At 35.5% G+C, this 19,838-nt stretch overlaps 1 protein-coding gene across 1 annotated transcript in view; it reads right to left on the bottom strand.

Annotated features, from left to right (window-relative positions):
* PEX7 (peroxisomal biogenesis factor 7) overlaps positions 1-19,838 on the bottom strand; it is an 83,961-nt gene that overhangs the window by 29,957 nt on the left and 34,166 nt on the right. The window contains exon 8 of the mRNA XM_059083989.2: positions 19,360-19,415. Within this exon, the coding sequence (XP_058939972.1) occupies positions 19,360-19,415 (56 nt within the window). The remainder of the gene's footprint in view (positions 1-19,359; positions 19,416-19,838) is intronic.

Genomic DNA, 19,838 nt, shown 5'->3' with positions numbered 1-19,838 from the left:
ACTCTACTTCATCACAATAAACATTAAGCCCAGGAACCATACGCCACAAGGCCTAGAGTACTTTGACAAATTAAAGAAAACCATTAGCTGATGCAAGGCCTGTTCTGGAAGTATTTATGGCTGCGATCCATAGGGAGGCAGATGACTTTCTGAAGAATGCCACAACTCAACAAGAGGAGATAAAGGAAAAAGAAAAACTCACGCTGGGTTTGTTTACTGCTTACTGGTACAAACTGAAGAACCATGAAATAATTTCGCAGTAAAGTTCCAAACAAATATCTGACTAAAAAAGAAACTAGGGCTTCTCTGGTGGTGCAGTGGTTGAGAATCCGCCTGCCAATGCAGGAGACACGGGTTCGTGCCCTGGTCCGGGAAGATCCCACATGCCGCGGAGCAACTAAGCCCGTGAGCCATGGCCGCTAGGCCTGCGCGTCCGGAGCCTGTGCTCCGCAACGGGAGAGGCCACAACAGTGAGAGGCCCGCATACCGCAAAAAAAAAAAAAAAAAAAGAAACTAAAAAAGAAATGGTAAGAACACTATCTACTCGTGGAGTAGTATCAGTATCTCAGGGATAAGAACAGTCTATGTACATCTCAACTGTAACTGGTGCCAACCTGGAGCAGAAGAGCATTTCACAGGAGTACAGACGATAATGTGATTAACACGATCAGATGAGGCTGCAGTAGACCCTCCCCACCTCAGTGCTGAAGAACATTAAACTCACAGCAGCCGCCTGCCTGTGCTCTGGTCAGTGATTAGCTCTATCACCATGAAATACTTAATGTCTTCACCTCAGCAGCTAAGCATTTGTGAATAAACCCACTTGGGTTATCAGGCTGTGAAATGTCTGCACAGATTACAAGGATCTCCTTTGCTGAACAACTCTCTCCTCGGAGGAGGATGGATCCAGTGACGGGGGTGAGGGGAAGAAGACGGACACGAATAAGGGTGGGACAGAGAAAAACAGAGACAGAGCAGACCAAGTCATTCTGTTTCTTTTCCGGTGATTGGACGTGAAAGCTTAAGGGGAAAAAAAGAAAAAAAAAATCAGCCTGCAGAAAGAGGAGAAATGATCAAGCAGGCATTTGGAGTAAAGCAGTTTTAGTACTTTCCTTAGGTTCTGCTACACTCCTGCCCTTGGACTCGGAGGGATCCCATATTTTGAGAAATATTCCCCTTTTCTCTTGAACATAGTTCAAGATGGTTACTGTTTTACACACACACATGTGCACACACACACACACACGATCTGATAGTGAAGAAAGAAAAGGGACGATACTGAATTTTGTTCAAGATGAAAACAGATTAATAATTGGTTTTTATTCTCCATACAGTTCATTCTATTAGGTCAAATCTCTAAGAATTCAGTTTTAGAACATTTAGTATTCCCACATTCTACACTGCGGTTTCAGGACAGCCCTCAAGGGTGAATTATTTATCCCTGAGTTCTCAGGGGACAGAGTAAACTACTAACAGCTGACAGGTAGTACCCCCCCACCCTTGATCTAAATAAAGAGACTGACTATGCATGCAAGTCACTAAGAGGAAAACACTGAGGTTCCCTGCTCTATAACTTTTTTCTTAAAAACCATAATTGGACAGATTAGAGTCCATTGCTTCTACAAGGTTCATGACAAAGAGCAGCCGCTTCCTGCTGCACCTCCTCAACCCTTCACCTCAGAGGCAATCACTTTAAATTCTTTTAGCTGTTTCTTCTGATATTTTAGTCCATATTTTCTAAATAATATGCACACAGAATTCATTATTTTCATTTTCAGATTTTACCTTCTGACTTCCTACTGTGGAAGATGAGGCAAAGCAACATTTACATTAGATGTTGTATAAATATATACAACAAAATCCACTCAGTTGCCTTTTGACACTACACAACACTTTTAAAATTATCCATAACTTTTCTGTTGCAACTAATCAGCACAATTCAGAGTTCAAAGCGGTGACTTCTACTGCATTAAGCTAAGGCTTAACATTCCTCACTCCTTTTATTTATTTATTTTTACGGTTTCCCAGGGTGGCTTTTTTTAAAAAAACATCTTTATTGGAGTATAATGGCTTTACAATGTTGTGTTAGTTTCCGCTGTAGAACAAAGTGAACCGGCTATATGTATACATATATCCCCATATACCCTCTCTCTTGAGACTCCCTCCCACACTCCCTATCCCACCCCTCTAAGTGGTCACATAGCACCAAGCTGATCTACCTGTGCTATGCAGCTGCTTCCCACTAGCTAGCTATTTTACATTTGCTAGTGTATATATGTCGGTGCTACTCTCTCACTTCGTCCCAGCTTACCCTTCCCCCTCCCCGTGTCCTCAAGTCCATGCTCTACATCTGCATCGTTATTCCTGTCCTGCCCCTAGGTTCTTCAGAACCTTTTTTTTTTTTTTTAGATTCCATATATGTGTGTTAGCATATGGTATTTGTTTTTCTCTTTCTGACTTACTTCACTCTGTATGACAGTCTCTAGGTCCATCCACCTCACTACAAATAACTCAGTTTCGTTCCTTTTTACGGCTGAGTAATATTCCATTGCATATATGTGCCACAGCTTCTTTATCCATTCATCTGTTGATGGACACTTACGTTGCTTCCATGTCCTGGCTATTGTAAACAGTTCCGCAATGAACATTGTGGTACATGACTCTTTTTGAATTATGGTTTTCTCAGGGTATATGCCCAGTAGTGGGACTGCTAGGTCATATGGTAGTTCTGTTTTCAATTTTTTAAGGAACCTCCATACTGTTCTCTGTAGTGGCTGTATCAATTTACATTTCCACCAACAGTGCAAGAGGGTTCCATTTTCTCCACACTCTCTCCAGCATTTATTGTTTGTAGATTTTTTGATGATGGCCATTCTGACCAGCGTCCTCACTCCTTTTAAATCTATTTCTTCATGTGCTTGCATTAGGTTTTGAATTAGACATGGATTTGATGTGATTCTTAAAGAAAAATGTTAGTACTAAATAATTCTGAAAAATGTTCTGCAGTTATAAATCAAGGTATTTGAAATCCAAAGTCTTACACATTTTTTCTAATTAATGTATGTTGCTTCATTTTATAGGAAATTATTTTCATTTTTCACCTGGCATTTAACTAGCAAAGTTATGCTTCACTTCATCAAAAGATATTTCCAGTATGAGAATAATTACCTTAAGAATTTTCTAATTTAAACAAGTCAAATGGAAAAAATCTTTGGGGACATATCAACGAACTTGGGAGTTACTGGTTCATACCTACAAATATCTTAGGCATTACGAACATAAAGCTTAAAGAGATTTAACAGTAAAGTGCATATTACAATTGATTGTAGAAAAAAATAAAAACATCTTTCTGTAACTTTAGTTAATAATCAGGATACCAATAAAAGAGTCCAAGTTTTGTTCAACAGTAAAATTTTGCAATCTAGGCATTACTGAGTTAAATACAAGAGAACAGCAAGTTTTCTCCTTCAAAAATATCATTTTCTTATCTCAATAGGACTTTCTGTTTTAAATTTGGTTTTATTAATTACTACTTCAAACATAATTAAAGTGAAAACCTCATTTAAATACAATCTTTTGCAGGCTTTTAAGATAAGAGTTACCAAAGGATATCATATATTTTCATATAATTTAAATTCACTTACATTTATAAACAATTATTTAGTGTATCCATGCCCCGGATGCCAGGGACAGAACAAGGAAAAGGAAAACAGATAAGTCCTACCCTGTAATCAGGCAACATGCTTTATTAACATAAAATATATTTCGTACTAAAATATCCTTGGAAGAATTAAACAAAGGTGTGAATGCAAATATTCTCATTATTAAAAGAGAAACCAAAGATGACTATATTAAGATGCTTTCTTAATATCAGTGATGAAGTTTAGTGAACCTTTGCTACAAAGCAAAAAATGTGATAGAGTTACAAAGACATTTGTATCTAAGATGTCTGAAAGGCATGGAACATTAAACAACTCTTGGATCATTTTAAGAATACAGTCGTAGTTCCTACAAATATTAACAGTTAGTATCTATCATATCATTAGCCACACAATTTCTTGTGGTTTGAAGAACAAATGTAGAGGAAAATTAAAAGCAACTATCTTAAAAGATGAAGTAAAATGATCATTTGAAGCCTGCACAGGAGCTCACATTCAGCCACATTTCTTATCTATTTACTTTAACTGACCTTTTTTTGTGAGTAAGGGGGACTAGGTAAAGTTGAAATGAAAGGTTTGTGAGACAGAGTACATATTCAGCTATACTCTCTGTTTACTTTGGCTGACCTTTTTTTATGGGGAAGGGGAAGAAAAAGAAGTATCTGCTCGTGGAAATCTCTGTGCTACTAATCATAAGGATCAAAAAAAGCCCATCATGCACACCAAAGTAAAGACACTTATTGTATAAAGGCAAATCCCACGAGAGTAAATGTGACAAAGATAAAAGGTATTTCTCTGTCTGCTGCTTTGTTAGGCTTCTAAGTTCACTACAATCCACCTAAAGGCCATTTTCACACTTATGCAACATAATAAAGCTATTTATCTTATTTTACAATTAAACATTATAATTAAATATCACATTTAATAATTAATTTAAAGGTATTGATAGTAAGAAACATTTTCAGCATCTTATTTTTACATGAGCAAATACAGCTTATTTTTCTCTCAGATGTTTTTATTTTGAATTACCAACCCACAGAAAAATTCAAAGAATAATATACTGAACATCCATATACCCTTCACCTAGATTTACCAGTTGTTAAAATTTTGCCACATTTGCTTTATCTTTCTCTCTCTACACATACACATATAAAATAATATCTGCTGAGCTATCTAAAAATAAACTACAGACAACATGACTTGAGTCTTTTAGTGATTCTGCTTGTTTTTAGCAATTTTGATCACAAATATAAGAGCCCTAGGCTTATAAGATGTTTTCAGGTAACAAGTATCATAAAAAGACTGGAAATAGAAGATCTAGGTTCAAGTTGGCTCTATGTGACATCAGCCAGTCTTTCTCTCTCTCTGAGTCACTGTCTTCTGCATAAAATGAGCACACGCCCCATAGCAGTGTTGTGTGAAAATATAAGTTAGACCCAGATAACCAAAACTAAGAAGTTAAACGTAAGAACAGATATTGATGTGGAAGGATTTTCGGCATAATAAAGACTCGTCTCCTCTTGGCCTTATCCCACTCAGTGTTCTGACTGCCTGAAATCCAATCCAATCGGGGCACTTCCGACACTGGAGGAAGGGGAGCCAATTCCTAACTGTAGGGACTGTCATTGCCATTGCAGGACCTTATGCCTGGTCCCTGCCCACCAAATGCCAGTGTTGTCTTCCACCATTGCCACAAAATCAAATATGTCCCCACTAAGAATTACTGAAGGTGCCACTTAAAGTGTAAGTGTAACTAGGAAAACATACACGTTAAGCCTTAAGCCCTTTTACCTCCATATGAATAAATGGGTAAGAATGTTCTTCTAGAAGCCCACGGAGACAATGTGAAAGTTCTAGAAATCTAAGATGGACTGAAGGGAAAAAACATTCTGCCAAGGGGGCAGAAATCCCCTGAAAGGAGAGGAGGTAGAGAATGCTTAAGTAAAGTTTACCTGGTGTATGCCTTTCCTTTCTAGACATTTTTCAATGAAAATGTAGACATATGCATATATAATTACAGAAGTTTTAAAAAAATCAATAATTATTAAGATAGCAAGCATTTAGGTCTAGGGTCAGTCCCAGCAGAGTGCCGGAGCCAGCTCATAGTGGCTTGTGAGAGCTGAATGCACACATCTCTTCCCGACCCCATGCTTACCGACATCATATCACACAGGTAGCTTGATACTGCCCTGGTGGGGGTACTGACACCATTGAACTCCTACCTCAAACACTACACATCAGGCTCCCCCCACCCACCTAAAGAGCTGGTTTGTTAAATACCTATCAGCACACTACTGGTCAGCCCTCACTGTGTTTTATGTTGAATAATAAATTGTTCGTAAACTCAAATGGTGTCATTATCAGGTCTACACACAAGAGAAGCATTGATAAAATACTCTTACCTTGTATTTATATTTTTAGAACTCAGAGCTAGAACTATGAATGTAAATGTTATGTACCGGAGAACACGTTGACAAACAGTTTCACACCGTCACTAAGAAACTGAACTCCAAGGAGGCAGGGGCCAACAAAAGGCCAGGTTGAGGCTGCCTGTTTTGTTGTCGTAAAATAAAAATTATCTTACCCTTGAAGACTGGAGCTGAAATGGGCCTCAAGCCCACAGAGATGCTCTTCCGTCACCATCCATTCTGGCGATGATAATGATGACTATAGTAGCAAACACTTATATAGCATTTACTCTGTGCCAGAATTTGTGTATGTTAACTCACCTAATCCTCACAGCAATCTTAATGCAGTAGGTACTATTGTTATCTCCATTTTGCAGATGAGGACACTGAGCCACACAGTTTTAAAATAACTTGTTCAAGCTTATACAGAGGGTTAAAGGCGGTCTGGCTTCATAGTCTGTGGCCCTAACTCCTGTGTTACCTGGGAATGCGGCAACCCACAGTTAGTCCCTTCAACATGTATCTTTCACTACCCCACAGCTATTTTCGTGACTACGTATCTCCCACTACGCCAACACAACTGACATGCTCAGGGTTCCTTCGTGTGCTTCTATTTCTCTTTAAGCCTTTGCTTTTATCATTTCCTCAGCAAGATATTCCAAACTGTCTACCACAATGGCTGACAGATAACAGCCATTCTGTAAAATACGCCTGAGTTTTAAAGCAGAGTACAGCTGAACCATTTTATATCCAAAAAGGAGCTTAACAGTTGAGTTGGAAACATTAAAATTGCTGCTATGGACAAAGAGTTTCACATCATACAAGCTGTACATGAGTACAGTTTGAAAACACTGGAATTAAAATTCACTTCATATCTTTCTTGCCAAAAAAAAATCTGTAAGTCTAAAAAAAAACCCTGCTATTTGGTTTTTTATTACCAAAGACCACTGATTTTAAAATGTTAAAGGTTAGAATATTTATAAAAGTATCATGAAACAGAAGAGTGTTACTCTGTTTGAGGCTAAACTAATCGTTTTAGCTTTAGCAATGTATGAAAGCTCTATCTTTATCTGAGAAATATTTGCTACAACATGGAAGAGACAAAATGTTCTTCCTAATGAAGAAACATAATTATAGCAACTTTTATTTTTGTTTGGCTGTCATATGTACTTATGGCTTGTTGATTTCTGCCTGTGTTTATGAAATGATCTACTTGGTATAAAACCAAACACTAGCATTTAGAACTCAAACCATACTTAGGTGTGGCTGGTACAGCAAATATGGCTTGACAGAAGAAGCACTAACCCAATGGAAAGTACATCAGAAGAAAGATAATATGCTAAAACCTATGATGATAACATTCATAAAAGAATGGAAATAATCCACTCTGAAATATTTTAAATTTAGTACTATCTTCAGTGAAGTTTTAAAAAGAACCAATGACTACTTTTACAGAATATATTGCCCATCAGCTGCAGAGAGTTCTGATATTTTTTCCAAAAGGTTGGAGTTTTTATTTAACCTAAGCCATACAAAATAATTTCAAATCTGTTATATACATTACTTTCTAGATCTTTATTACTTACTTGATGAAGCATAAAGAACTACTATACAGATAAAGGACTTAAAGATTTTCCCTATTAGATATGATAATAGATCCATGTAAAAAAATATGGAACTTGCAATTTATAAAACTAAAATATCCATCATAGTGTCGGTTTTGATATCATGCCCACCATATAAACTATTTTAAAAGCTTTAAAAACTAAACAAAATATAAATTAGCAAGTAAACAAAAACTTATATTTGAAGAGTTTACATTACAAAAACTAGCCATACAGCATCTAGAGTGACATCTGTATAATTATCAGTGCTAAAAACTAAACAGGTTACTGTTGGTCTTACGTCTCAAATCTTTTTTGTTTTAAAATAATTTTTCTGCCACTAAAAATATCATCAATCCACTGAGATTTAAATTCTTCAGAGGATAAATTTAACTCATATCACATGGTGTAAAAATCTACCCAAAATGCACCTTTTCTGACCTTTCTAATGAGTGGTCACCACACAAAAGTAATGAGAGACTAAACTCACACAAGGCATTAGTACAATTAAAAGTCGTATTTTCAATATGTGATGAGAGTTACAAATATGCATACATATACACATACATTCAAGAATTAAAGTTTTTCAAATCATTTTGTTTTCTTTGTTCTATTCATTTTCCTTTGCATAAGAAAGTCTTTGATAATCCTACATTGGAATATATGATTAGTAGCCCCAGTTACATTTACTATGAAGGTGGAACAGTAATAGTAGCTATAATGTATGTTAAAATTAAAATCCTATTTCTGGAAGTAAAATGATGTCGCTTCTATATACTGCCAGTGAAGCAATTTGGTTTAAGTTTTCTTACTCCACTTCATATTGGGAAAATGTTTACCAATTCTGTAGGAAAAAAGGAGAACTCCAGGTTTCAGACTTGACTAGAGATACTGTTCTCATTAACTGAGACAAATAATGTAGATAAATAAGCAAGCCTTGCAGAGGGAAGGAAGGGAAGAAATAAAGAGCTCAGTGTGAGATGTTTGTTTGGACACTAGGTGCCTGCATCCAGCATAGAGCTGAATAAGCAGGCCTGAAGCTCTCAACAGAGGTCAGAGCTGGAAAAGGGGGGTGGGCATTATCACTTAGAATGAACATGTAAAAAAGTACTAAGCCAGAGTCTGCCAAGTTTAAGGGGGAGAAAAAGATTCCATGATGAAGTACAAAAAGGAAGGGTCAGGGAGGATGAGAAAAGAAAAAAAAGAAGAACATGGAATCCCTGGGGTAAGGAGTTTCAAGAAGGAAGGTGTGATCAACAATATGAAATACAGCAGCGAGGTCCAGTATAACAGGTGCTGACAAGTGGATGGATGTGGTATTACTGAGGTCAATGATGGCTTTTGACAGAACAATTTCAGTAAAGAAGTGTGGCTAAAGCCAGCTGTGGACTTAGGAGTAAACGGACATATAGCCATAAGTGCCTAGGACTATATGCTTTCAAGAGTCTACAAAAATGTCTAAGAGCTGAAAATTAAAATCAATTTTTAATTAAATGTATATAAATTAACATTATTAACTGATAAGTTTTGTATAAACATTTCATTGCATTTGAAAACAATTTTTAAGTTAGAGTTTTTCACTTCACAAAAATTCCTAAGTAAGCATAATAATTGCCAAGAAATCATAATCAATTATAAGTGAGCCACTCATTGCCAAATGACTTCAAAAGCCAAAGTATAAAAATCTTTTCAAGATAATTAGCCCTGTTTAATCAGTGATGTGGATCCATTTTATAGATTCAAATGTTATGGGGTAAGACCTCCAGGCACAGCACCCTAGGACTACAGAGCTTTTATGGCCTTGGTGAATGGAGCTTAAGGTGAAACTAAAAGCTTGGCTAAGAAGGAAAGAAAAGTTAAAGGAAAATACAGGATTGGGCTTCCCTGGTGGCGCAGTGGTTGAGAGTCTGCCTGCCGATGCAGGGGACACGGGTTCGTGCACCGGTCTGGGAGGATCCCACATGCCGCGGAGCGGCTGGGCCCATGAGCCATGGCCACTGAGCCTGCTTGTCCGGAGCCTGTGCTCTGCAACGGGAGAGGCCACAACAGTGAGAGGCCCGCGTACCAAAAAAAAAAAAAAAAAATACAGGATAAAGGAAGAAGTTACAGGCTGAGGAGAAAGTCAGTAAAGAGTTGGAGACTGAGGATATAACAGAGAGAATAGGCAATTTAATGGAACAAAGTGCTGAAGGACACAGAAGTGTATGGGGTTAAGAGCATGCATGTGTAAGACTTCTGAATAGCAGAGGAGGAACGCATAGGTATAGATTTAAATAAGTTTACAGGCTTGCAGTGAAAATAGATAATCTGTGCTTGCATCCTACAATTATTTTTTTTTAAAGAGAGAGATAAGGTTGTTTGCTGAAAATGCAGGGAATAGGGTTGGGGGGGCGGCTTGAGAAGAGAAGCAAATGTTGGAAACTGAGATGAATTAGCACAGTATTTTCAAGTATGCTCTCTTAGGCAGTTCTTATAATCATCTTGCAAGCTTATGAGGACAGATATTACTAATTCCATTTTACATAGTAAAGAAACCTGAACTCTAAGTTACATCGAAAAATTGCCTATTTGAAGTCTTTTTCAACTATGTTTAAGATCTCATATTACCTAATTATGACCTCAATTTTTCCAAATGCTTACAAATCTAGCTGTGATGCTTTTGATCTTGTAGTATGTCACAGAACCATGACCTAAGCCATCTCTCTCCCCAGAAGCACTAAATATCTATCCCCCAATCTCCAGTCTTGCTCAGAATTCAGGAAAGAATCAAAGCCTAACTCTTACAAGTGGAGAGAAAAAAAATCTATAAAAATACTGAATCACTATGTTGTACACCTGAAACTAATATAATATTATAAATCAACTATACTTCAATAAAAAGTGGAGGGAATATTAAGACGCTGAGCCAAAAATTGTAATGATTTCTGAGCATAGTTAGGTACCTACAAGATGTTAGAGTACTGCAGTTTGCATTCAAAAGCCCAGTTTGAACATATTCCTGAGTTAAACCTACATCAACAAAGGTAAGGCATTTCCCAACTGGGTGTTTTAGGATACTTAAGTATACAGATAAAACAGGGAGTGGTCAGTAGAATTAAGATCATAATGACAATTCTGAAAAGAAAGAATAAGTAGTCACTAGGTTTTCCCCTTTAATTAGAAACAGAACAATGAAATGGATTTAAGATGTCAAAAGATTAATGCTCCCACCTCAGTTGTCAAGACTTTGGCAATCAGCTTTAAACACCAGAAAAGACTTTGAAATCTGAGAACTAGACTCTATATTTGGAAATCCATTTTGAGCCCACAGGTGACACTACGTAAGAGAGAAGATTCCAAGTTCACTCTTCATCTTGCTCAGCCTACCTGGAGGATCTCACATTACTGGCCATCCATATCTGGTTGACATCCTCACCGGCATTTTCTCTGACATACTGCATGTTCTGGGGTCTCCTCCTGTTTTGGGTGGGCTGTTCCCTTCTTCCTTCCAACATTAATTCCCTTCTGAAGATAGTTTTTTTTGTTTTGCTTTTGTTTTTTTGCTTTTCTTTCTCTAAACTTATCGCCCTTTGATTGATGCATTCCTATGGACCAAAACCATCAGTAAGTTAATGGTCTTCAAAGCCATATTTACAGCTCTAACCTCCAGCCAATGATCTAGCTCCAGAGATGCACTTTGGAAAAGATTGGGGTGGGTGGTGAACAACTGATAAGTTTTCTTCCTGTCTGCCAGGTTGCCATTTTTTGGCTCCCATGCTAAAAATTCTATAATCACTCCATACTATTTTATACAGACTATTAAAGAAAAAAAACGGTTATGGTACCCTTTTAATTGAGAGCTGGAAGACAGTGTGATTATACTTCCCAGTTTGTCTGCCTGCTTGTATTGGATCAGTCAAAAAAACCAAGTTAGAGCATGTAATTTCTCCCAAGGTATTGTTGTAATTTATTGTTAGAATTACATTCTACACTAACAAAGTTACATAGCTTCTGCCATATCAAATACTGACTCAGAAGTAAAGGGGAGATGAATTCTGGGTAGTTTGAAGCAATGAGGCCATGTACATCCAAACCTCTTAGTGTATCCTCACAAAAACCAATACAGAACAACAAAAAGAACAAATAAAACTCAGGCTTCAACACATCCAAACTTGTAATTACATGTAAAAAAACAAAACAAAACAAAAAAATCCCCCAGAATCCCAATATGCATTCTCCCATGTTCCAGATCTAAGCTTTATTGGACAGCAAGGGCAACTTAGGAAAAACTGAATAGAACAGAGAAGAGCTAGGATAAGGTCTAAAACTGATTTAGAGCCACCACCAGAAAGAAAAAGCCCATACTATGAGTGAAAATACTGAAAAAAGCCTAGCATAGAATAGAGTACAGATTTTAAAGTACATAGGACACGAGGAGTTATTTTAGGAAGTTAATAGTTTAAAGGGAAAAGAGGATTAAAAGGAAGGAAATGTACCTATCCCAAACCATCAATCCTGTACATGGATATGCAGAAACACATGAAGTCTTAATCTTTTTTTTTTTTTTTTTTTTGTGGTACGCAGGCCTCTCACTGTTGTGGCCTCTCCCATTGCGGAGCACAGGCTCCGGACGCACAGGCTCAGGGGCCATGGCTCACGGGCCCAGCCGCTCCGCGGTATGTGGGATCTTCCCAGATCGGGGCACGAACCCGTGTCCCCTGCATTGGCAGGCGGATTCTCAACCACTGTGCCACCAGGGAAGCCCCTTAATCTATTTTTAAAAAAACATAAAAATAAAATGGATACCACAAACTTAAACATTTTACCTGGCAAAAGACTACCTCAAAAAAATAAATAGCAAAGTGTAAGAAAAACTGTAATATAACATTCTAATCTGAATTAATATCTCTAAACAAGCATCTGGGGACAGGAAGGAAAAATAATTGACCTAGAACAGTGTAGTATAATAAGAAATATATTTGATCTTGGTCCGCAGTTCCTGGCACAGAGCTCCTAAAACCCCTGGAAGTTCCTGAATGATAGGAATGTCTTCTGTTATTCATAAGGAGTCCCTTTGGAACATACCTGAGTTTATGCTAATGAGGTGATTTAGGACGGAGTCCTTACATAGTCTCATGTGATTAGAGGGCTGGAATTTGCAGCTCCATGCACTGAACTCCCAAAGAGGGAGGGCTGGAAATTAAGCTCTATTAAAAACTCTTGAACAAGATTTGATGAGCTTCAAGGTTGGTGAACTTACCCATGTGCTGGCAGGGTGGGGCACTCCAGTTCCATAGAGACAGAAGCTCCTGCACTCAGGACTCTTCCAGACCTCACCTTCTGTACCTCTTCATCTGGCTGTTCATTTTTATCCTTTATAATATCCTTTACAATAAACTAGTACATAGAGTGAATGTTTCCCTGAGCTTTGTGAGCTATTTTAGCAAATTATCAAACCTGAGGAGGGGCTCTTGGGAACCCCAATTTACAGTTAGTCAGTCAGAAGTACAGGTGACAATCTAGGCTTGCAATCTGCATCTGAAGTAAGGGCAGTCTAGTGGAACTGAGCACTTAATCTGTGGGATCTGATGTTATCTCCAGGTAGATAGAATTAGAATTGAGTTAACTTTGTAGGACACACCATTGGTGTCTGTTGAGAATTAGAGAATTTCTTGGTGTGGGAAAACTCCACATACAGCTGGTGTTGGAAGTATAGAGCTTTCCCCTTACAATCAAGAATTCAAAAACAAAGAAAAGAAGTGGACAAAAACAGGAAAAAGTGAAATAGAGCTAACTGGACACAAGAAAGAAGAAAAATGGCAAATTCATATCAGAAATGAAGACAAAATTACATGGTGCTCAAAGAATAAATTTACACAAAAATATAAGGACAACAAAGACAGGAGAAAAATAACCAAGGAATGAAAATGAGACTAAAAATGTATCAGAGAGAAAGTATCTGATATAGAAGACAAGTAAGAGAGATTCAATTTATGTTTAATTGGAGTCCCTATAGGAAAAAAATGTAAATCAAGGAGTTCATATTCAGCTAAGCTATCCTTCAAGCACTGAGACTACAGAAAAATAGTTTTAAATATGCGAGAGCTCCTGAGAAGTCTGTACCCATGAGCCCGTCTTGAGGAATTTACTAGAATATAAACTTCATCAGACTAAAACATGATGAGGAAATTTTACCAAAAAGATTGATGATGAGCATTTAATATATTTAGTTATGTACCTAAGATGAAAACAAAATTAGAAACAAGAGTGGAAGAATAATATATAATATGACATGTATTACATGTTATATGTGGTATGTTCTAACAAAATATAAATAAAACAACTCAAAATTTGATGCAAAAGGGAGAGTAAAAAAAAGGAAGGTAAAATAAGCTCATCGGTTATTGTACATGCATTAAGTAGGAGTTAAAATAAATACCATTAAAAACTCACAAAGCAGATAATAAATGGTTAAACTTTTTGAAAAACAAGGGACTAATGGTAAGGATAGCATTAAATCTGTATATTGCTTTGGATTGTATGGACAATTTAACAACAGTAATTTTTCCAATCCATGAGCACAGAATATCTCTCCATTTCTTCGTGTCTTCTTTAATTTCTTTCATTAATTTCTTATAGTTTTCAATAAACAGGTATTTCACCTCCTATATTAAATTTACTCCTAAGTATTTTATTCTTTTTGATGCAATTGTAAGTGGCGTTATTTTCTTAATTTCTCTTTCTGATATTTCATTATTAGTATATGGAAGTGCAACAGATTTTTGTGTACTGATTTTGTATCCTGCAACTTTACTGAATTTATTAGTTCTAAGATTCTTTATGGAGTCTTTAGGGTTTTCTAGATACAATATCATGTCATCTGCAAATAATGACAATTTTACTTCTTCCTTTCCAATCTGGGTACCTTTTATTTCTTTTTCTTGTTTAATAGCTCTGACTAGGACTTCCAATATTATGTTGAATACAAGTGGCAAGAGTGGGCACCTTTGTTGTGTTCCTAATTTTAGAGGAAAAACTTCTGGCTTTTTTACTATTGAGTTTGATGGCCATTCCAATGGCATTTTTCACAGAATAAAACAAACAATCCTAAAATTTGTATGGAATCACAAAAGACCCTGAATAGCCAAAGTAATGTTGAGAAAGAAGAACAAAGCTGGAGGCATCATGCTCCCTGATTTCAAACTGTATTAGAAAGCTATGGTAATTAAAACAGTATGGTACTGGTATTGTAAAAAGAAACAGGTGGGACTACACCAAACTGAAAAGCTTCTGTACAGTAAAGGAAACCAACAACAAAATGAAAAGGTGACCTACTGAAGGGGAGGAAATATTTAAAAATCATATATCTGATGAAGGGCTAATATCCAAAATATATAAAGAATTCACACAACTCAATAGCAAAAAACCAAACTATCCAATTTTAATAATGGGCAGATGATCAGAACAGACATTTTTCCAAAGAAGACATAGAGACGGCCAACAGGTACATGAAAAGTTGCTCAACATCATTAATCTAGGGAAATGCAAATCAAAACTACAATGGCTGTTATCAAAATGGCAAGAAATAGTAAGTGTTGGAAAGGAATGTGGAGAAAAAGGGAACCCTTGTGCACTGTTGGTGGGAATGCAAATTGGTGAGGCCATTATGGAAAACACTACAGATGTTCCCCCAAAATCTTAAAATAGAATACCATATGATCCAACAATTCCACTTCTGGGTATTTATCTCAAGAAAACAAAAACATTAACACAAAAAGATATGTATCCCCATGTTCCTTGCAGTACTATTTACAATAGTCAAAATATGGAAACAAAGTGTCCATCAACAGATGAATGGATAAAGAAATTGTGGCATATGTATACAATGGAATATTATTGTCATAATGAAAGAGTGAAATTGTGCCATTTGCAACAACAGGGATAAAACAAAACAAAACAAAACAGAAAACAAGTTCACAGATAGAAGAGAAGATTGGTGGTTGCCAGAGGCAGCAGATGGGGAGAAGGAGAAGTGGGTGAACTGTTTGGAGTGGGGTTTTTTTTAAGTTTAAATAAAACAAAATAAAGAGAATAAAAGCATTACAAAATTTATAAGACCAAAGGAGACCACTGAAACGAAGAAAAAAGCTTACCTAAATATAAATTTTTTAATAAAAGAGAAAAAAAAAAGCACAACAAAAAATACACCACACACAGAAATAATGAACAGAACATAATACACATAATAATCATAATATAAAATAATATGACAGATTTGCTATCAAACATTTTTATAAAGAAATATGAATAGGTTAAACTTGCATATTATAATAAAAAGATTTTTGATTTAGCTTGCCAAGCAAAACACAAATATATGCTCTATACAAAAGACATACCGGAAACAACATGGTTCAAAAAAACTAAAAATAAAAGTATGGAAAAAGGTATACCTGGAAGATGGGAATAATATGAAAGCAGGGGCAATGATACTAATAAGAGATAAAGCACAATTAAAACTAAAAAGCAATTAACTGTGTCAAAGAAAGAGTCTTTGATGCTAAAAGTCTCAGTTCACTAAATGTATGTTGTAAATATCTATGCACCAAATAATACAGCATATGGCTTTACGAAGTCATAACAAGAAGAGATTCAGGGAGACATAGATAGAAGCCCACTGATAATAGGAGATTTTAACATTCCGTTCTCAGTACAAAATGGATTAAGTGGACCAAAAATAAGAAAGGATACAGAAGATCCAAATAACATAATCAATTAGTAGAGCTTATGGTTATATATTTAACTTTACAATGTGATAATAGAGAATATACCTTCTTCTCAATCGCATATGTAACATTCACAAAAATTGATCATTTATTAGGTTCTCCTCCACAAAAAAAATCAACATATTCCATAAAACAGAATGACTAAAAACAGTGTTCTCTGATCACAATGAAACTAGAAATTATTAACAAATTTTCAAAAATTAAAAGGCACTTTCATATGGAAATTAAATAACTTCCTACTAAACAACTTTTGGGAGAAAGATGAAATACAAATAGAAGTTACACATTTTTTAATGATAATGAAAAAAATTATATATCAGAATTTATGAGTTACAATTGAAATGAAAACTAGAAGAAAATTCATAGCCTTAAACACTTTATTAACGAAATGAAACAATAAAAATAAGTAAATTCCCAGATCAAAAGTTGGAAAAAGAAAGTAAGACAAAAGAAAGTATCAAGAAGGAAATAAAGATAAAAGCTTTAATTAATGAGGTACTGAATAGAAAAACAGTAGTTCTCATTCATAAATCAAAATCTTGTATGCTGAAGAAAAAATAACAAAATAAACATTCCATTAAATAACTTAAAGTAGGAATCACATATATACAAAATCAGAAATGACAAGAGTGAAATAACCATTGAATCAGAAGAAATTAAAAAGTCATGACTCTACAGACATCCGTATAAATAAATGTGAAAACCTATAAGCAAAGGATAATTTCCTAAACTCCCATTAGAGATAGAAAGTTTAAACAGACAAATTTCCATAGAAGAAATAAAGTAAGTTATCAAGAAGTACTCCACAAAAAGAACCATGCCCGGATGGTTTCACAGGGAAAATCTACCAACACTTCAAAAACCAAATACCCTCCGTGTTGCACAAATTGTTCCAGAGCTTAGAAAATGTAGAAAAACTTCTTCATTCTTTTTTATGAAGCAATTAAAACATTGATACACAAACCAAAAATTTTTAAAAAGAAACAGAAAAAAACCCTTATATGAACCCTGTGTGGTGTCGGATCAGAATGAGGGGTATGATTAGAGGTACACATACACATATTGGTCAATATCACCTTCAAATATTGATGTAAAAGCTCTAAATAAAATATAAGCAGACAAAATCCAACACCACAGTAAGATAACGATACACAAAGAACAAGAGGGATTTAGTCTAAGAATGCAAGGTTGGTTCAATCCATTAATATAATACATTATATTAATAGCTCAAAAAAAATCATGATCATCTCCATAGATGCTGAAAAAGCCTTCAACAAAACTTAAGATCAATTCCTGACTCTAAAAAAAAAAAACACTCAAGAAAACTGGAGTTGATGCACACTTTCTTAGCATGATAAATAAATATATACACTTTGTCTTAAAGTATCTTACTTTTAACAAGGAAACACTAGAAGCATTTTTACTAATACAAGATTTAAGACATCCTCTATAACACTATTTAACACTGTAATATAGGTATCTGCCAATGCAATTAGATAAATCAATTAGGGGCATCCGAATTGGAATTGAAGATGTAAAACTATATTTATAGATGATATGGTAACAAACTTGGAAACCCCTAAAGAATCAATGATCTTGGGACTTCTCTGGTGGCACAATGGTTAAGAATCTGCCTGCCAATGCAGGGGTCACGGGTTCGAGCCCTGCTTTGGGAAGATCCCACATGCCGCAGAGCAACTAAGCCTGTGCACCACAACTACTGAGCCTGAGCTCTAGAGCCTATGTGCCACAACTACTGAAGTCTGCGTGGCAAGAGCCTGTGCTCCGCAACAAGAGAAGCCACCACAATGAGAAGCCCATGCACCGCAACAAAGAGTAGCCCCTGCTTGCCACAACTAAAAGAAAGCCCACGCGCAGCAACGAGGACCCAACACAGCCAAAAATAAAATCAATTAATTAATTAATTTTTAAAAAAAGAATCAACGATCTTTAGATGGTAGAGAAACAGGGAGTCTCAAACACTGCTGCCTGGAATGGAAACTGGTATATTCCTTCTGGACAGGAATTTGGTAATATCTAACAAAACTATATATATATGTTTACCTTTTAATCCAGCAATCCCACATCTGGGAATATATTCTGAAGCTAATTCTCTAGTGATGTGAATGTATGTACTTACAAGGTTGTTATTCACTGTGGCACTGTTTATTTATAAAATATTTGTAACAAGCTAAATGCCCATATGTAGGAGATTAGTTGAATAAACTATAGTACTTCTACATAATGGAGTATTATGCAGAATGAAAAAGATCTCTATGAACTGATATACAGTGATTTCTAAAATACTTTCCCAAGAATTCTAGGGTAGCAAATAGGTAAATATATTGTGAATAATAAGAATCAGGAGTTTTAAATATGGAAAAGGAGAAAATGTAGAATGAACCCTGTGTGGTGTGGGATCAGAACTGGGGGTATGATTAGAGATACACATACACATATTAATACACAGATACACATGTGCATACACATACATACACAGTCATATATATATATTCACAAACATACATACACTCATGCTGATTTTTTTCATATATAACAATCTGAGCCTTAAGATTCACAAAATTAGACTAAAGAAAGAAAATTTCATAATTTTTAAAATTTAAATTTAAAAGATACTGGCTATTCAATTTATAGCATAGGAAGATATTATGAGGAACAACTGTCAGGAAAAAAGGCTTTTAAACAGAGCAATCAAGCTAACCTTTAAATAGTAAAGAATTTACTCATATATGTGGCCAGATCATAAAAATAGAAAAATATAATATTAATCTCAGTGGCAAATATTCTTATGTGCCCAGCTCAGATTATTTTTATATTAGTAAAATAACATTACCCTTCAGAAAAGCTGCAAAGATGCAAATGGTACTTGATATTTCAGAATGAAACATAACAAAAGCCACTGTACCTTACAGTAAAATCATAGGAGCAAGAGGCCAACACGGAAGCATGAAATGGTGAAAACTACAAAAAAACACAAAAAACCCTTTTTGAAGTTAACTGTAATTATAACATGCTACTTCATAAGGTCATTCCCATGAACATTATAATAAAGTTCATCTAACTTAAGCAATTTTTTGAATACATATTATGATTGCTATTAGCACAAGTATCAAATAAACATTTAAATGTTAAAAGTTTTAAAATAATTTTTATGTTATTTGTATATCACATCTAATGAAAATGATATCAAGGTCAAAAACTGCAAATTTAAAGACAAGTAATATTTAGTAATGAACATGTTTTACCAGGCTGCCCATTGCAATTTTATTTCTTCCATGTTTTTCTTACCAGTACTTTAATAGTTATATACACATAATATAATTACATTTGAATGCTCTTCATAGTCTGCAAAATACTTTCACTACATTACCCTATTTCATTCTC

The sequence above is a fragment of the Kogia breviceps genome, chromosome 13 (assembly GCF_026419965.1).
Source record: "Kogia breviceps isolate mKogBre1 chromosome 13, mKogBre1 haplotype 1, whole genome shotgun sequence".
In the NCBI taxonomy this organism is placed as follows: domain Eukaryota; kingdom Metazoa; phylum Chordata; class Mammalia; order Artiodactyla; family Physeteridae; genus Kogia; species Kogia breviceps.
This window is presented reverse-complemented; position numbering and strand designations above follow the sequence as displayed.